A 17,571-nucleotide genomic window follows, 5' to 3' on the forward strand; every position below is an offset into this window, starting at 1 on the left:
TACAGCATGGGGCTCACAGTCGCTAGTGAACTTTAATTCAGATAAAACTCAATTTTTTTCAGCCAATTGTTATCACAATTATTTAGATCTTCCTATATTTATGAATGGTAATGTACTCAATGAGTCATCTACCCTTCTTCTAGAATTAACTCTTACTTCTGATCTTTCTTGGAAATCACATATCAAATCCATTGCAAAACTAGCATCTGCTAAGGTTGCATCTCTTTATTGAGTTTGACACTTTCTTACTCAGGATTCTATTCTCTATCTCTATAAATCTCAAACCCGGCCTTGTATGGAATACCAATGCCATATCTGGGGTGGATCTTCTAATGATGCTCTTTCTCTTTTAAACAAGGTGCAAATATGCATTGTAAACATAGTTGGACCTAGTCTTGCAGCCAACCTCCAACCATTGCCACATTGTTATAATGTTGCTTCTCTATCTCTTCTTTACAAATATAAAACTATAATAGGCACTGGTCTAAAGAGCTTGCGTCTCTTGTGGTATCTTCTATAATTCATTCTCGTGTCACTCGTCATTCAATTAAGACTTAATTGATCCTTTTTCTGTGACTGTTCCTAAGTGCTCCAAGTGCACTTTTACTTGTCTAGTTTTTTTCCTCAAACATCAGTTCTTTGGAATTCGCTTCCTTCATCTTGCTTTCCTGATTCATATAATTTGCAACCCTTTAAGTCCTCTGTCAATCGTTATCTTGCTCTACAATCTTCATCTTTTCTCTTCCAGTAACTTCCAACTCTAATTAGTGTTTGCTTGCAGCCTTGTTGGAAGCGAAGATGTTTAAAAAAATATATATATATATATATATAAATTTATATATATATAATATATATTATATATATATATATGAGTATAAATATGTTTATATATATATACATATTATATATATACATATTATATATATATATATATTTATATATATATATATATATATATATATATATATATATATATATATATATATATATATATATAAACTTTATAAAAATGTTAAAAAAAAATATATATATATATATATATAAATTATATATATATATATAATATATATTATACATATATTTATATGTGTATAAATATGTTTATATATATATATATATATATATATATATATATATATATATATATATATATATATATATATATATATATATATAAACTTTATAAAAATGTTAAAAAAAAAAATATATATATATATAAATTATATATATATATATAATATATATTATACATATATTTATATGTGTATAAATATGTTTATATATATATACATATATATATATCTATATATATATATTTATATACATATATTTGTGTAAATATATGTGTGTATATATATATATATATATATATATATATATATATATATATATATATATATATATATATATATATATATATATATATATATATATATATATACATATGTGTGTGTTTCCTGCCTAAGATGATGAATGCTGGTTCTTCTTGATTTTACGCATAGATTTTTGCTTTTGGCTTCTTGATAGGTCTTTGCAACTCTATATATTACCTCCTAGCAAACTTTAAAACTCAGTTAATGGTTCTGAGACATGTCGTTAATATGGTTCCTAAACTATGTGGTAGCTCCCAGAGAGGCTGAATGTGCATTTTCAAGGCCACATAAGGAGGTATTTGTTAAAACTGGGTTAAATAGCAGAGCCATTACCACCACTCCTAACTGTTTTAATCTATCTTTTACAATTGTTTGTGATCTTTAATGTAACTTTCTATTAGTTGAATATTACCTCTAGCAAAATTCATTAGACTTTCTTGCTCTTTGTGAGATTAAATTGAATTCAGCTTTTTCTTTGCCTTTATCATTGTTCTTTAATATTCTCCTTTTTCTCAAGAGTGCACTCTTTTAGATATAATTTCTAATCAAAATTGAAAAATTGCTTTCTCTTTTTCGCTCTGCCAATATTATTGTTATTAGTGACTTTTCAATGTTCATTACAATGAATGGCTATTCTCTAACACCACTGACCCTCCTCCTGGCACTTAAGCTCATAACTTCTGTATTTCTCAATCTCTTACTCAGATAGTTAACTTTGTGATTCATTTTCCTAATTACTACCCTAATCTTTACCTTCACTCATTGATTTGTGTCTTGTCTTTGACCAGAGTTTTTGTTCAGTTTCTTCTTGTTCTTCTTTAGGTGGATCCAACTATGCAATGATCTCTATAAATCTTTCATTTCTTGTTTCTTCTTCAGACACTCTTATTATCGCACTTCTTACTATTACCATACACCTGATTGAGATTCTTTTTGTGATTATCATCCTGACAATTCTTGGGCTGATGGCTTTTGTCCCTGCTAATAAATACACCTCTTGGATCCAGGCTAGTATGAAAGCTTTTTTTCTTGTAGGTTTCACCTTTTTGAAAAACAGCTTTTTGAAAGCAAGCATATTTTATTATTACCAGAAATCAATGTAAAAAGGTACTGTCTAATGTTAACCATTATTATCCCCAGTTTACTAAAAGCGTACCTTATTTCAGAGATTAGGTTTTAGAGATTTTTGGAAAGTCCTTAACACTGTCATTAACAAAGGTAAAATGAACATGAACATATTATTTCTAAATTCTCTCTAACTACTTAATAAATAGTTCATTGAATTTTGATTTCCTGCTTGCTGGAAAATGGAATCTTTGGTTCCAATTTTTTAAAACTCTGGGAAACATTCTGACCCTCTATCTATCGTCCAATCGGTCTTCGTTCTTATATTACCAAGATCTTTGAGTCTTTAATCAAGAAATTTTTAACATATTATCTTGAACCTAATAACTCACTCTTTCAATACAGATTAAGATCTTCTTGAGATCTAAATCCATATTGAAATCTTGAAGGCCAGCCTCTTCTTCATTTCCATAACTTCTGGGGTACTGCTAGGTCCTATTGATGGTCCTATATTGTTTTTTATCTACATTAATGACTGTATTTGTTGACAACTCAACTTATGCTCATTTCTTGACAAAAAGTCTTCTCTTTTCTGGTCCCTCTTTTGTAACAGCTTGGAGCTTGCAGTAGCTTGTGAATTTTAACTCCAACAAAACTCTGTTTACTGCATAACAGCTATTGCAATGTTGTTGACATTTCTATATTGATGGCAACCCTCTCCTTGAGTTGGATCTCTTTCTGTTTTCTGCATATACTATCATGGTTGCTGTTCAAATGAGCTATTGTCTCGAGTTTTATCAATCAAAACTCATTCTTGGTTGACTTTTCATACAGCAAAGTTGAATTTTTTAAATGTATTTGTCCCTTCATGCTTTTAAAACTTTTATTCCTTTTTTATTCATTTTTATTCCTTGCGCATCAATTCTTTGGAACTCTCTCCCTTTTCTATGTTTTCCTGACTAATAAAACATACAGCTTTTCAAGTTTTTTGTCAACTGTTCTTTCAGGGGTGTGGAGTCTTGAAAAAAAAGTACAGACTCCAACTCCACTCATTGAAATTTCAGAGTACGACTCCGACTCAAAAGCAAAATTTTTAATAAATTCTTTGAATTCTTAAAAGAAATATTACACGATAATAAGAAAATTTTTTTTTGCCAAATATCTAAAAAGTTCATTTTGAGTTTCAATTTTGTTTAGCAACTCCGACTCCACAGCCCTGGTTTCTTTGCTCTTTAACACTTTCGTTTTCTTGTAACTCCTAACTTAATAGTGGTTGCTTGCAGCAGGGAGTGAATTAGTTCGAAGAAAAAAATAGTGTAAAAAAATTGCATACAAATGAGTGTAAATCAAATTGTTTAAAATAATACAAAGTTTTCTATTTTCTTCTAATATAACAAATTTAATTCATAAAACATTGCATTGTTTACACATTTGTATTTATAATGTATCATCTATTAATGCTATTAATAATTTTGAATTAGTTTATTAAGTTAAGTTTTATTAAGTTTAGAATTAGTCAGTTCAATGAAATACTTGCTGATCCCATTATTGATTTGTTAAAGTTCAAAACACTCTGTTTTGAAGGTTAGAATTGTTTTTATATTTACTCGAGCATCGATCAAGTTGTTTTTTTTTAAACTTTTTACTGATTTTAGCATCTTTCTTAAAAGTTATTTTATTTTAAGAATAACTATTTTTTGCAGGAATACCTGATCATCCCTCTTTGAGATCTTTATCATGGAAAGTAAGTTTAATACATTTTGCTGTTTTATAGTACAAATTTTATAGATTTTATAAGGCTATTTCTAATAATTTATTTGAGAGTTGTTCAACAGATGGTTACAAAAGGGAGGGATTTTTAATATTTTTATTATAAATTTTTTAAAATTTCATCTTATTTTTCTACAATATTTGACAAGCTTTATTGTGAGGAAAATAAAGTTTTACTGGATTTTTTACATTTTAAAATTTTTGATGAAGAGTTATTACTAATCTGAATGTTAATTTAAGTAGATTGTTGTTTTGTTTGTGATCCTCTAGGTGTGATCAATTCAAATCAAAATCAACTACAGGCCTTATTTTAAATAAAAAATGCTGAATCCATTAACCTAATATGAATTTATTGATGTCATGAAATTCTCTTTGTTTTTTTATTTTTAAGGAAATTTTTAAATTACTGTAATATTAATTACCGCAAAACGAGTTAAATATTACTATTACTATTAAGGACTGTTTTTTTTTATATTAAATAATTAAGTTTAATATTACATTTTAAAAAATGTTTTATATAAACAAATCTCTTTCTTTTCTCAGCATTAGTATAAATAAATTAAAATGTTACATTTTTTTAAATTATTGTTTCTTGAATTTCTAATTGTGGCTTTGCAACTAAAAATAATCAATAATTGCGATAAAAATAAGCTTTTTATTAGGACTGAATAAAAGTTAAATATTGAATAATATTTAGTAATATTTTTAAATAAATTTGACAATTAAGTTCAACCCAATAATTAACTTTAATTTGAATGTCTAATAATTTCTATAGAAATTGTTATAAAAATTTTTTTTCTATAGAAAAAAAAGCTCTATAAAAATTAACAGAGATTCTACAGAAATTCTATAGAATTTCTATAGGCCATATGTTTCAAAAAATTATAGAAGTTCTATAGAACTTTTTTTCCTATTAATAACTTTGTATATTAAAAAAAGTTGTCATTAACTATAAACAATTTTATTTTCTGCTACTAAATATTTTGACAAAATAGTTAGCTTATAGAGATTTAGTTTTCTCAGTTTTTAATTTTATCTGAATTTATTTCATTAGTAAATAGCGCTTATGTCCAACATAATTGCCATTCAAACTTTTGTAACAAATTTTTTTAAATAATTGTTAATTTTTTTTTTTATAAAATTTATTATTTCTTTTATCTTACCGCTTATTGACTAATTTAAAAGTTAAAAAATGATAAAAATTTGCTTAATGAAAATTACGCTTTAGGTGTATGTAAAATAGCTTTACGCATACATAAAATGCCGGCAGCATGATACTTTAAAAGGCCTGAACTATGAAAGCAAAATTATGAATATTAATAGGCAAAATACAATTTTAAACTGTGACAGAATCAGAAGTTGCACACATTTAATAGCTAAGACACTAATAAAAGGCTATTTATATATAATCTTTTTTTTTAATAACTGGTATTGATTAGTTACAATGAGAAATAATTGGCAGGCTTTCACAGGAAAACCTGCAATCGCACGCCATTATATGACCAGGCAAATAATATTTTGCTTCGATAATTTGATCGCAGCTATTTCATTTTTAAAATGTGCAGAATGAAAAAGGTTATAAATTATATCTTAGAGAAATAAATGACATCAAAACTTTTATCTTTACTAATGTTTTTATATTAGGGAAATGCATTTAAGAAAAGTAACAAATTAACGATAATGATTTTCTTTAAAGTATCATTGAAAATTATACATAATTTTTTTAACTTTATTATATAAGTATGCATTTTTTACAATAAACATTATTAAAAGATAAAATATTATTTTGTTTTTGTAAACAATTACTTTCTTAGACAACGAGTCCAAGAAAAGTATCTTTAACTTTATATAAGAATCATTAAAGTTAATGCACTTAAAAAGATTTAAAAAATTTAAATAAAAAATGTTTTTGAAAGCCGTTACAGTTAAATAAGTTTGATCTTTAATGCTTTTATATTATTGAAACACTTTTTAATGAAGTATCAAAAGAATGCTAACAATTTTTTATATAAATTATTAATGAATATTATATATAATTCTTTTTATTTATATAATTATGTATTTTTTATGGTAAATGCTAATCTTTTAAAATAAAATTAAAAAAAAAAAATCATATAAATGTTTAAACATGAAGTATGAAATGGTTTTTAACGCATAGTTATTTACTACCATCTATTTACATAGAAACTGGTTTTCCATAATATTATATAAACATTAGTAAAGATAAAAGATTTGAAGTTTATTATTCCTAACGTAATTAAAAACATGATTGGAATAAACTTAGTGTTTTAGTTTGTTGAGTTTTATACTAGCTGAGTTATGTTTTTGTTTTTTGTGTTCATATTTATTTTAGTTTTTTTATTTTCTCTTTTGTTATGATTTCTTTTTTTTTTTTTAAATTTAGTTAAGTCAAGGTAAGTTTTTTCAACGCATTTTTAAATTTTGAAAATATGTTAAATATTATGTGAAAGCCTGATTGACATTTTAAACTGGTAATATGATTTGAAAGAAAACTTCCAATTTTCATTAATGATTGATTTCACAAAATGATTACTGAATTAGTTGTTTTATAGAATCTTGTAGTCAACCATATCTTGAGCTTTTGGGAGATTAATGTACAAGCAAAAGAGTGATTGTCAATTGCTTCACAATAATAATTTCAGTAATGCTTATAAGATCATATTTGAAATTATTATTTCAGTAATGGAAGTGGCGTGGTTTAAGCGAAATCCAAACTGGGGGTCATATAAAAACTGAGAACTGTTAAAAAATGGTACCTATGGGAATATATAATTTTTTTAAGATTTTTGCTGATATTAGATAATAGTGATATTGGTCTGCAGTTATTGCAGTCAAGTTTATAGATTGGTATCATAGATGCAGATTTTAAAATATTAGTGAATAAACTTGAAATGAAAGAGAGATTAAATATATAAGAAAGTTCTGGAGAAATATCATTAGAAAGAAGTTTAAGAATAAAGGTTGGAATGCTGTTAGCGCTAAAAGCCTTGTCATCGTTTAGAGAAAGTTTAAGATATGATAAAAATGAAGTGCCATTGTAATGATAAAAAGGAATTACAATAGTACTTCATTTTTATCATTGGGTTTAATGAATATTGAATTAAGGTTTTTAAATATTTATGGAAGTCTGTATGTTTTATTGCAAATTCTTGATATAAAAAATTAGTTAAAAGATATTTTTATTCTATCAGGATATGAGATTTCTAAATGGATATTCAAAAGATTTCTGATGTCATTCTATGTGACCCTCAAACTGTTGGCATTATTAAAAAACAGTTGGAAAAATGGTTCTTTTTGTTTCTTTAATTAGATTTATGATAATGCTGATTTTGTAATATATCAGAGATAAATGTCAAATTAAAGATAAAAGTTAATTCATCAAAATTTAATTTAATTTATAAAAGTTATTTCATCAAAATTTTAAACTAGTGATTGCTTCACTAGTTTAAATGTTCAAATAAAAAAGAAAGAAATAACTTTTATAGCAAAGAATTAATATTTTTCATGTCTATATATATTTACAATCGATTGAGAGCTATACTTGTATCATCAACATTACTGTTATTGAACTGTTAAGTAGGAAAGTTATTTTAGCTGATTAAAAGTATAATAATTTTGATAACTAGTAAAGAGTGAAAGATCATTTGGAAGTTTATTAAGATTTTGGAGTTCATTTGTAAGTTCATTAAGTTAACTATATATATGGAAAATTTTTTTCTGGATATCCCAAATAATTTTCTGGAAATACAAGTTAAAAATATTTTCTTGTCATCAAGTAATTAAAACAGTAAAGGTATTGTTCATCAATTACTTGATACTATATTTTACTTTGGTAAGGCATTATTTTTACAAATAATTTTTTCTTTATTGTATGGGTATTTTTATTAATAAAGGGATTCCCAAGTGCCGAGACAAATTGGTGTAATTGCTCAGCTTTACGTGAATTAAAATATATGAGCCAAATTGCAAAAAATTTGCGTTAAGCTGAGCAATTACTCAAAAAATTTGCGTTAAGCTGAGCAATTACTCGAAAAACACTGAGTAAAAGCAGTTGCTTTTTATTCACCTAACCTATTAAAAAAAGAATGTAAGTATTTAAATTATAAGATAAGTTTTGTGTTAATTAAAATTACAGAATCAATTTATTTATTGAGATATTAATAAAAAAACATTTATTGTTTTGCCATATATTTCTGCAATATTTATGTAATTTTATTAAATTAAAAAAAAAAGAACTTACCTTCAAGAAAAAAAATGGTCTTAAAATCAAAATTTACCTTCGAGAAAAAAAAATGGCATTAAAAATTATTTATTAAAAAGTTTATTGCTTATGTTTTGATAAATACTTTTGATAAACACTCACCACTTAGAGATCACTTTAATTATTTTGACTACTTCACCTAAAAATCTAGTTTAATTTAATTTATAAAGTTTATTCAAACAAGCATTGAAATACTTTTCTTTTATATAAAAGAATACCTGCAAAAAATTTTCATGAGATATTCTTATATAAGCACATGAGATATTCTTAAATACACAAAAAGCGTTTTTATTTCCAAATTTTTCCAGATATGTTTTAAAAATATTTTTCCAGATTTTTTCTGGATATTATAATGAAAAAATTTTCCGGATATTTTAAATAATACCAGAATAATCTATGATATATACACACATAATTAATGTATATATCATACATAATTAATTACATATATTAATTATGTATGATATATACACACATAATTAATATATGTAATTTTTGGTGTTAAATATTTATTAAAAGGTTGTCAATAAGACAACTTTCTTTTTTGTTCTAAAATTATCAATTGTAATAATAATTAATGACTTAATTTGTAATTTTAGTCATAATTTTAAATAATTTTTTGTTAGATATTGCTAGAATATTTGCCCCTTAAAAAAAGCGATAGAAAAATGGAGTTATCAAAACATAGGTATGTAATATTTTTTGTATTAGATTTTATAGTTTGTATTCAATCTATTCATTTTGGCAAATTCTTGTGAAATAACCTTTAAATCTAGACTAGTTTACAAAAACTATGTAAAAGAAATAGTTGCTCATCCTGACCACTCAAACAAAGAAAATAATGTATCAGACCATGTGAGCTTTTTTTTATTTGGTATATATTATTAATGAAAAGAGTATTGCCTCACTTATTAATAAAAAGAGTATTGCCTCACTTATTAATGAAAAGAGTATTGCCTCACTTGAGCTAGTTTTTAATTCATAATACTCTGTATAATTTATTAAAACACATTTATATTAGTTTTGCATTAAATATAAAGTTTTGTTTTCTTTTACATTAAGCCCCTCAATATGTGCCAGGGAAGTCAATGGAAAACCTATTTTAAAGATAATGAAGTTTTGTTGCAAATTGATAAAGATGTGAGGTAAGGATTTAGATCACAAATATACCATAAAAATTTTTTTCAGTTCAGAAAGTATTATATAAAATATTCCATGTATAAAAATAATAAAAAATGTTTCATATACATCAAGAATTTTTGTATCGTTTTCTAAACATTTGTCTCTTGTACTCATTTCCTGGAATTATTTTTTCTTGTTTTTATTTTTTTCATTTCATCTAAAATTTTAAATGAAAAATCAATAAAGTATAGTCACAGTATATTTACACATGTAAAGTAAGACTCACACTTTAAATTTCTCACAGCTGTGTTTGTGCAATCACAATTTATCATGTGAAATCAGTTATTTTATTTATTATTATTATTTTTTTTAAATGTTTTTTAGAGTAATCTTTTAATCTGTATGTGATCTTGAAATAAATTTAAAATTGTTATATAGCTATTACTTATATCTGTACTAATGTGCTTATACTATAACTGTGCTTGTACTATAATGCTTATAATATACTAGCTATTGTGCTTGTACTATGTGCGCATATTTCTTTAGCAGGCTATTTCAGTGTGACGTCAGAGTGTTAATCTAAACAAGCAATTTAAGTTATATATATATCTTATACTTTTGATTTAGGTGAGCAGTGTGATGTCATACTGAAATAGCCTGCTGCTGGCGGCATCGGTACATACATCAACTGACAAATAGCCTGATTCGCAGCTGAATTCTTGCCTAAAACCACCTTATTATTAATGTATTCTTGCATTGATTTATTGAATCAAAATTAAGAAAAATAGTTGCGCAATGAAATTACACACTATTTATATATATATATATATATATATATATATATATATATATATATATATATATATATCGATGGCATTATGCACACAAGTGTTAAGTACAAAATTTGGTCAAATTGAGCTAAGTACATAAAAATTATTGTATTTTTTCAAACATTATTGTGCTCGAATATGGTAAGTGTACAATAAATTGTTACAGTTTAAAATGTTACGAGTCTACTAAATTGTTTTATTTATATATATATATATATATATATATATATATATATATATATATATATATATATATATATATATATATATATACATATATATATATGTATACATATATATATATATATATATATATATATATATATATATATATATATATATATATATATATATATATTAATGATAACTAATATTATTTAGACGATTGTGTCCTGACATATCGTTTTTTCAACAAGAAACTTCTTATTCTATTTATACCTTGATAGGTAAATTATTTAATTTTTTAGTATTTTGTTGGTTAGTTTATATTTTTCAGTATTTCTTTTTGTTTATTTTTATTATATTTAATCTAAAATTTAAAAAATTTAAATTAATTTTATGTTACGAAAGTATTATAAAATTATATTATTATATAACATGTTTTTATTTAATTTGTTTTATATTATTAATTATTATTATTATTGTTAACATAATCTATACTTATTTACATTAATTTTATTAATTGTTTTTAATTATAAGATGAGATTGGACCTTGTGAAACATTGACAAAAAGAGTAGATCAAGCAATCTTAGAAACCTCAGTAATTGGAACTACAAAGGGTGGTCTTAGAAATGTAACACATCTTTTAATTGTACATCTTAAATAAAATCATCATAGTTGTTTTTTGTATACAAGAACAGCTAAGTAAGGCATCTTATTATTTATCTTAAGTAAAAATATACATCAAAGTTGTTCTTGTTTAAGTATACAAGAAGAATTCATCTTAAGTAAAAATGTATATCATAGTTGTACTTGTGTAAATTTACCAAAAAACCAAATAAATGACTATATAAATGTAAAATAAATACCATCTGTTTACTCATTTTGTGTAGTATAACCTTTTTTTACAGGCAATCATTAAGAAATACAGAGAGGAAGATTACACAACATTAGAGGATGGTAAAGAAGCACATTGGCAGGTGAAAGTTTATATGATGTTTTTCTTTACATTATAATTATCTTTAAAATAAGAACAATGCTGACAGCTTTAGCAACACCACCATAGCGACACCACCATAGCAAGTAAGAGGATGTAATTTAAAAAGACTGAAATTAAAAAGTGTAATTGAATAGGTGTTAATGACAAATTTGAATTCAAACAAAGTTAGCTTCACTTTAGTTATGTTCATATTTTTTTTAACCTTTTTTTAAGTTCTTTGATGTGAGATATCTTTAATTTAAAACCTAAACCCTTTAAACCCCCTGGTAATATCAATTTTAGCTTGTTTCTTTTTATAAAATTAAGAGTGATGTGTTGAAAAAAAAAACAATTGTAATCATAACAGGTTATTTAAAATAATATTCACATAGTAGTGTTAAACTGATTATATAAGTGGGAAGGGGTTTTAATTTCACTTGCTTTGAACTGCTTGAATTTAATTTTGAATAAATATTTCAATATTTTACACTTTTATTGTTACTTTAGGTTGTTGAACGTATTTTATTTATTTATGCTAAACTTAACCCTGGTTTGGCATATGTTCAGGTATCTTAATTTTAAAATAAAAAGTAAATAAACTATACTTTAAGAAAAAAATTAAATTTTTCTTTGTTCAAATGTTATAATGTAGGGTATGAATGAAATAATTGGTCCACTTTACTACACATTTGCTTCAGATCCAGATTTAAACTGGCAAGGTTAGTTTATAATAAAATATGTTTTAAAATCTTTTAAATAAATGTCAATGCATTTTTAATTAAAATAGCTTTTCATTTTTAAATCAAACAGCACTGAACATTCACCATTTTGATCAAACAACACTGAACATTCACCATTTTGATCAAACAACACTGAACATTCACTATTTTGATCAAACAACACTGAGCATTCACCATTTTAACAAGAACTTTAAATCTTATGAACTATCATAATATTTACGACATATCGAAATCGCTAGACAATAATCTAAATCTTTTAGTTCATTACTCTATTACTTTTCTTTTCTTTTTGATTTTACTGAGGGCTACTCTCCCACTGAGGGCTACTCTCTTACCAAGGGTTACTTTTTTACTGAGGGCTACTCTCTTTTTAATGTGCTTTCTGCTAAAATTGTTTAGGCTCTATATGTAATTGTCATTATCTTTAATTGTCATTAATTTTCAATGACTTTAATGCCTTAATAGTGACTTTGCTCTAAACTAACAACCCATGTTGCTAGTAAAACTCTCAATACCTTTTCCTTACACTATTTCTCATCCTGTTAGTCAACTTGAAAATAGTTACTATTTACCTGTAGTTTTAGATTAGTATCTCTGTCTCTGAATCTAGCGTGTGCTTGATTTCTCTTCTTTCTAGTTTAGGTGGCTCTGATTATGTTCTGATCTTTCTGTAAGTTTTATCTCAATGATCCTTGTTTTTCTTTTAGCTATCTTAAAGCTGACTTTTTGTGATTTAATAATTGTTAATTTAATGAGAAATTGTTAGCTTTAATAAGAGATTGTTAGCTTTAATGAGAGATTGTTAGCTTTAATAAGAGATTGTTAGCTTTAATGAGAGATTGTTAGCTTTAATGAGAGATTGTTAGCTTTAATGAGAGATTGTTAGCTTTAATGAGAGATTGTTAGCTTTAATGAGAGATTGTTAGCTTTAATGAGAAATTATTAGCTTTAATGAGAGATTGTTAGCTTTAATAAGAGATTGTTAGCTTTAATGAGAGATTGTTAGCTTTAATAAGAGATTGTTAGCTTTAATGAGATATTGTTAGCTTTAATGAGAGATTGTTAGCTTTAATGAGAGATTGTTAGCTTTAATGAGAGATTGTTAGCTTTAATGAGAGATTGTTAGCTTTAATGAGAAATTGTTAGCTTTAATAAGAGATTGTTAGCTTTAATAAGAGATTGTTAGCTTTAATGAGAGATTGTTAGCTTTAATAAGAGATTGTTAGCTTTAATGAGAGATTGTTAGCTTTAATAAGAGATTGTTAACTTTAATGAGAAATTGTTAGCTTTAATGAGAGATTGTTAGCTTTAATGAGAGATTGTTAGCTTTAATGAGAGATTGTTAGCTTTAATGAGAGATTGTTAGCTTTAATGAGAGATTGTTAGCTTTAATGAGAGATTGTTAGCTTTAATGAGAAATTGTTAGCTTTAATGAGAGATTGTTAGCTTTAATAAGAGATTGTTAGCTTTAATGAGAGATTGTTAGCTTTAATGAGAGATTGTTAGCTTTAATGAGAGATTGTTAGCTTTAATAAGAGATTGTTAGCTTTAATGAGAGATTGTTAGCTTTAATGAGAGATTGTTAGCTTTAATAAGAGATTGTTAGCTTTAATGAGAGATTGTTAGCTTTAATGAGAGATTGTTAGCTTTAATGAGAGATTGTTAGCTTTAATAAGAGATTGTTAGCTTTAATGAGAGATTGTTAGCTTTAATGAGAGATTGTTAGCTTTAATGAGAGATTGTTAGCTTTAATGAGAGATTGTTAGCTTTAATGAGAGATTGTTAGCTTTAATGAGAGATTGTTAGCTTTAATGAGAGATTGTTAGCTTTAATGAGAGATTGTTAGCTTTAATGAGAGATTGTTAGCTTTAATGAGAGATTGTTAGCTTTAATGAGAGATTGTTAGCTTTAATAAGAGGTTGTTAGCTTTAATGAGAGATTGTTAGCTTTAATGAGAGATTGTTAGCTTTAATGAGAGATTGTTAGCTTTAATGAGAAATTGTTAGCTTTAATGAGAGATTGTTAGCTTTAATAAGAGATTGTTAGCTTTAATGAGAGATTGTTAGCTTTAATAAGAGATTGTTAGCTTTAATGAGAGATTGTTAGCTTTAATGAGAGATTGTTAACTTTAATGAGAAATTGTTAGCTTTAATGAGAGATTGTTAGCTTTAATAAGAGATTGTTAGCTTTAATGAGAGATTGTTAGCTTTAATAAGAGATTGTTAGCTTTAATGAGAGATTATTAGCTTTAATGAGAAATTGTTAGCTTTAATGAGAGATTGTTAGCTTTAATAAGAGATTGTTAGCTTTAATGAGAGATTGTTAGCTTTAATAAGAGATTGTTAGCTTTAATGAGAGATTGTTAGCTTTAATGAGAGATTGTTAGCTTTAATGAGAGATTGTTAGCTTTAATAAGAGATTGTTAGCTTTAATGAGAGATTGTTAGCTTTAATAAGAGATTGTTAGCTTTAATGAGAGATTATTAGCTTTAATGAGAAATTGTTAGCTTTAATGAGAAATTGTTAGCTTTAATAAGAGATTGTTAGCTTTAATGAGAGATTGTTAGCTTTAATGAGAGATTGTTAGCTTTAATGAGAGATTGTTAGCTTTAATGAGAGATTGTTAGCTTTAATGAGAGATTGTTAGCTTTAATGAGAGATTGTTAGCTTTAATGAGAGATTGTTAGCTTTAATGAGAGATTGTTAACTTTAATGTGAGATTGTTAGCTCTAATGAGAGATTGTATCTTTTATGTATTTTATCTTTTAAAAGTAGTGTATATTTTATGAGATTATATCTCATAACTAAAAAAAAATTCAGTAAAAATCAGCCTTAAAAACTAGAAAATAATTTTTTCAGCCACCAATTAAAACAAAAGTTTTCAGTGTAACCAGGTTTTAAAAATCGCCGATCTTAGTAAATCTCGATTTGTCAAAAATAAGCTTTTGGTTTATTTCTCACTGAAGTATAAAACTTATATCAACATATTAAAAAATTTTTTTGAAATTAGAATAAAACAGCTGTGCATTCAGAAAATGTGCATTCGACCGCAGGCCACACTAGGATTAAATAGTTTTATGTGTGTTGTGTAAAAAATATTATTTTGGATTTATAAATTGGAATTTTTATAAAAAATATTTATATTGTAACATGGCATCAGATCACCTACTACCCACCTACCCTTGTATTAGGAACCTAGAGTAATAACAATATCATACAAAATATCAAAAAAGGAATACAATTGGTTTTAAAAAAAGTATTTGATAATGTACAATTAAACCAAAGACTGAAAATTAAATTACTTACTGAAAATAATCTTAAAAATGTTTAAAAATTTTATCAGTTGAAAGGTATAGTATTTAAATTCAAAATGAGTCGAAAATGGTTGACAACTTAAAATTAGGTAAGACAATATTATTCCATAGAGAGAAGGCACTCAATATTTTATATAAAATTGATTAAACTTTATTTGACAAAATGCTTTAATTATTATTTTGTAAATTTATTTTATTTATATTAATTTTTAGGGTAAAAAGATCTTTAAAACTTTATTTATAATATTATTTATAATAATTGGTTATTTCATAGATATTAAGTTAAAAAACTTTCAGTGCTTTTTTATGTTTAAATAAATGTTTTAAATTGTAGAAATATAAAAATTAGATTGATGTTTTAGATACTATTATAACCTAAATATTGCATTGTAAGGTTTGAGAATTCAAAGTAATCCCTAAGTATTATTGTGTTGTAAGGTTTTAGAATTCATAGTAATCCCTAAAAACTATTGCAATATAAGGTTTTAGAATTCAAAGTAATCCATAAATGCTAATGCATTGTAAGATTTTGGAACCCCTAAATACTATTGCATTGTAAGGTCTTAGAATTCAAAGTAATCCCTAAATACTATTGTGTTGTAAGGTTCGTCAGATTTCAACTTTTTTGTTCTTTTTTGCTCTTTGTTTTAAATCATTTTGATTTCAATCTATTTTTATTCTGAATTTTTTACTATTTTTTTTTTGTATTTTTAATAAGCAATTCTTCAAAATCAAAAAAATATTACATTTGAAATGTTGCATCAAAGATTTTTTTTTTCTTTTGTGGATGCATAGGAAGTGTGATAGAGAGTTTATTTTAACTCATAAATTATTTTTAGCTGCTTTTTACAAGTAAATGACATTTCTGAAAACTATAAATGTCAAAGTTTTCATTTACTTACAAGTAAATAATGTTCTGAAACCTATAAATGTCAAAATTTAGAAAATTTAGAAGACATTTGAAGTCTGAGTGACATTTGTGCAGCTTTTTTTAAATAAAATATATAAAATATAAAGTTCATTTTTTATTTTATTACTCAATAATTTAGTAATAATTTTATATTATATATATGAGTTTGAGCAAAATAAAAAAACGTAGTTATAACATTTAGATGTTTTACTTTTTCAAATGTATTTTTAAAAATACTTTAATATTATAAAGTATTTTCGAAATTATTGCTTTAATATGAAGATAATAACATTGAGCAAGAAAAAGATTAATTTTTTTCATAATAACATTTTTATAAGAAACTGGTTTTTTATTTAAGAAACCAATCAGTTAGTTTGTTGGCTCTCTTTTTTAATTTCTTTTTTTTTTTTTTTTTTTTTTAATAACCATACCTTTAAAAAAGCAATGCAGTTTATTATGCAATTATTAGTTTATTTCGAAAATGACTTTTGTATTTTTTATCTTAGTTACAATGATAATGATTTTCTTTTATAAACAACTTTTCGAACTTGACATATTGTCATTAATGTTATAGTTATATTACACAGTATTTCACATAAGGATTTTAAGAAAAAAAATCTTTGCTCTGCATAGGGTCATTTCCACACTTACCGTGAGTTTAACAAAAGTTATTATAATATATTAGATTTTTGCAGCCGTCAATGTAATACGATAAGGGTTAGTTTAAAATTATTCTCACTCTGAAATTTAAATCAATAATGTACTTACTTTGTTCAATCTTTTAAAGCGCAGTTTTCCATACTTATCGTAAGTGTTTCACACTTATCGTATATATTGTCGACGCTTATCATATATCTTAAAATCTGCTTTAGTGTCTGGTTTAAAATGCGCTCGCGGTTTTAAATGAAAATTTAATGCATTAGTAACATTTTATAAAACATTTTAAGGTATAAAATTAAAAAATAAGACTGTTAAATAAATTTAATGTTTAGTATCAAATAAACACAAATTATATAATAATAAAAAC

The 17,571-nt window shown here is 24.8% G+C and overlaps 1 protein-coding gene across 1 annotated transcript in view; it reads left to right on the plus strand.

Moving 5' to 3' along the window:
• The window catches only part of LOC101240789 (TBC1 domain family member 13), a 46,571-nt gene that overhangs the window by 3,874 nt on the left and 25,126 nt on the right, over positions 1–17,571 (plus strand). Inside the window, exons 2-11 of the mRNA XM_065790743.1 lie at positions 3,949–4,022; positions 4,142–4,182; positions 9,117–9,178; positions 9,267–9,345; positions 9,553–9,635; positions 10,824–10,888; positions 11,142–11,236; positions 11,514–11,582; positions 12,089–12,148; positions 12,234–12,300. Coding sequence (XP_065646815.1) covers positions 3,949–4,022; positions 4,142–4,182; positions 9,117–9,178; positions 9,267–9,345; positions 9,553–9,635; positions 10,824–10,888; positions 11,142–11,236; positions 11,514–11,582; positions 12,089–12,148; positions 12,234–12,300 — 695 coding nt within the window. The remainder of the gene's footprint in view (positions 1–3,948; positions 4,023–4,141; positions 4,183–9,116; positions 9,179–9,266; positions 9,346–9,552; positions 9,636–10,823; positions 10,889–11,141; positions 11,237–11,513; positions 11,583–12,088; positions 12,149–12,233; positions 12,301–17,571) is intronic.

Source organism: Hydra vulgaris, chromosome 02 (assembly GCF_038396675.1).
Source record: "Hydra vulgaris chromosome 02, alternate assembly HydraT2T_AEP".
Taxonomy (NCBI): domain Eukaryota; kingdom Metazoa; phylum Cnidaria; class Hydrozoa; order Anthoathecata; family Hydridae; genus Hydra; species Hydra vulgaris.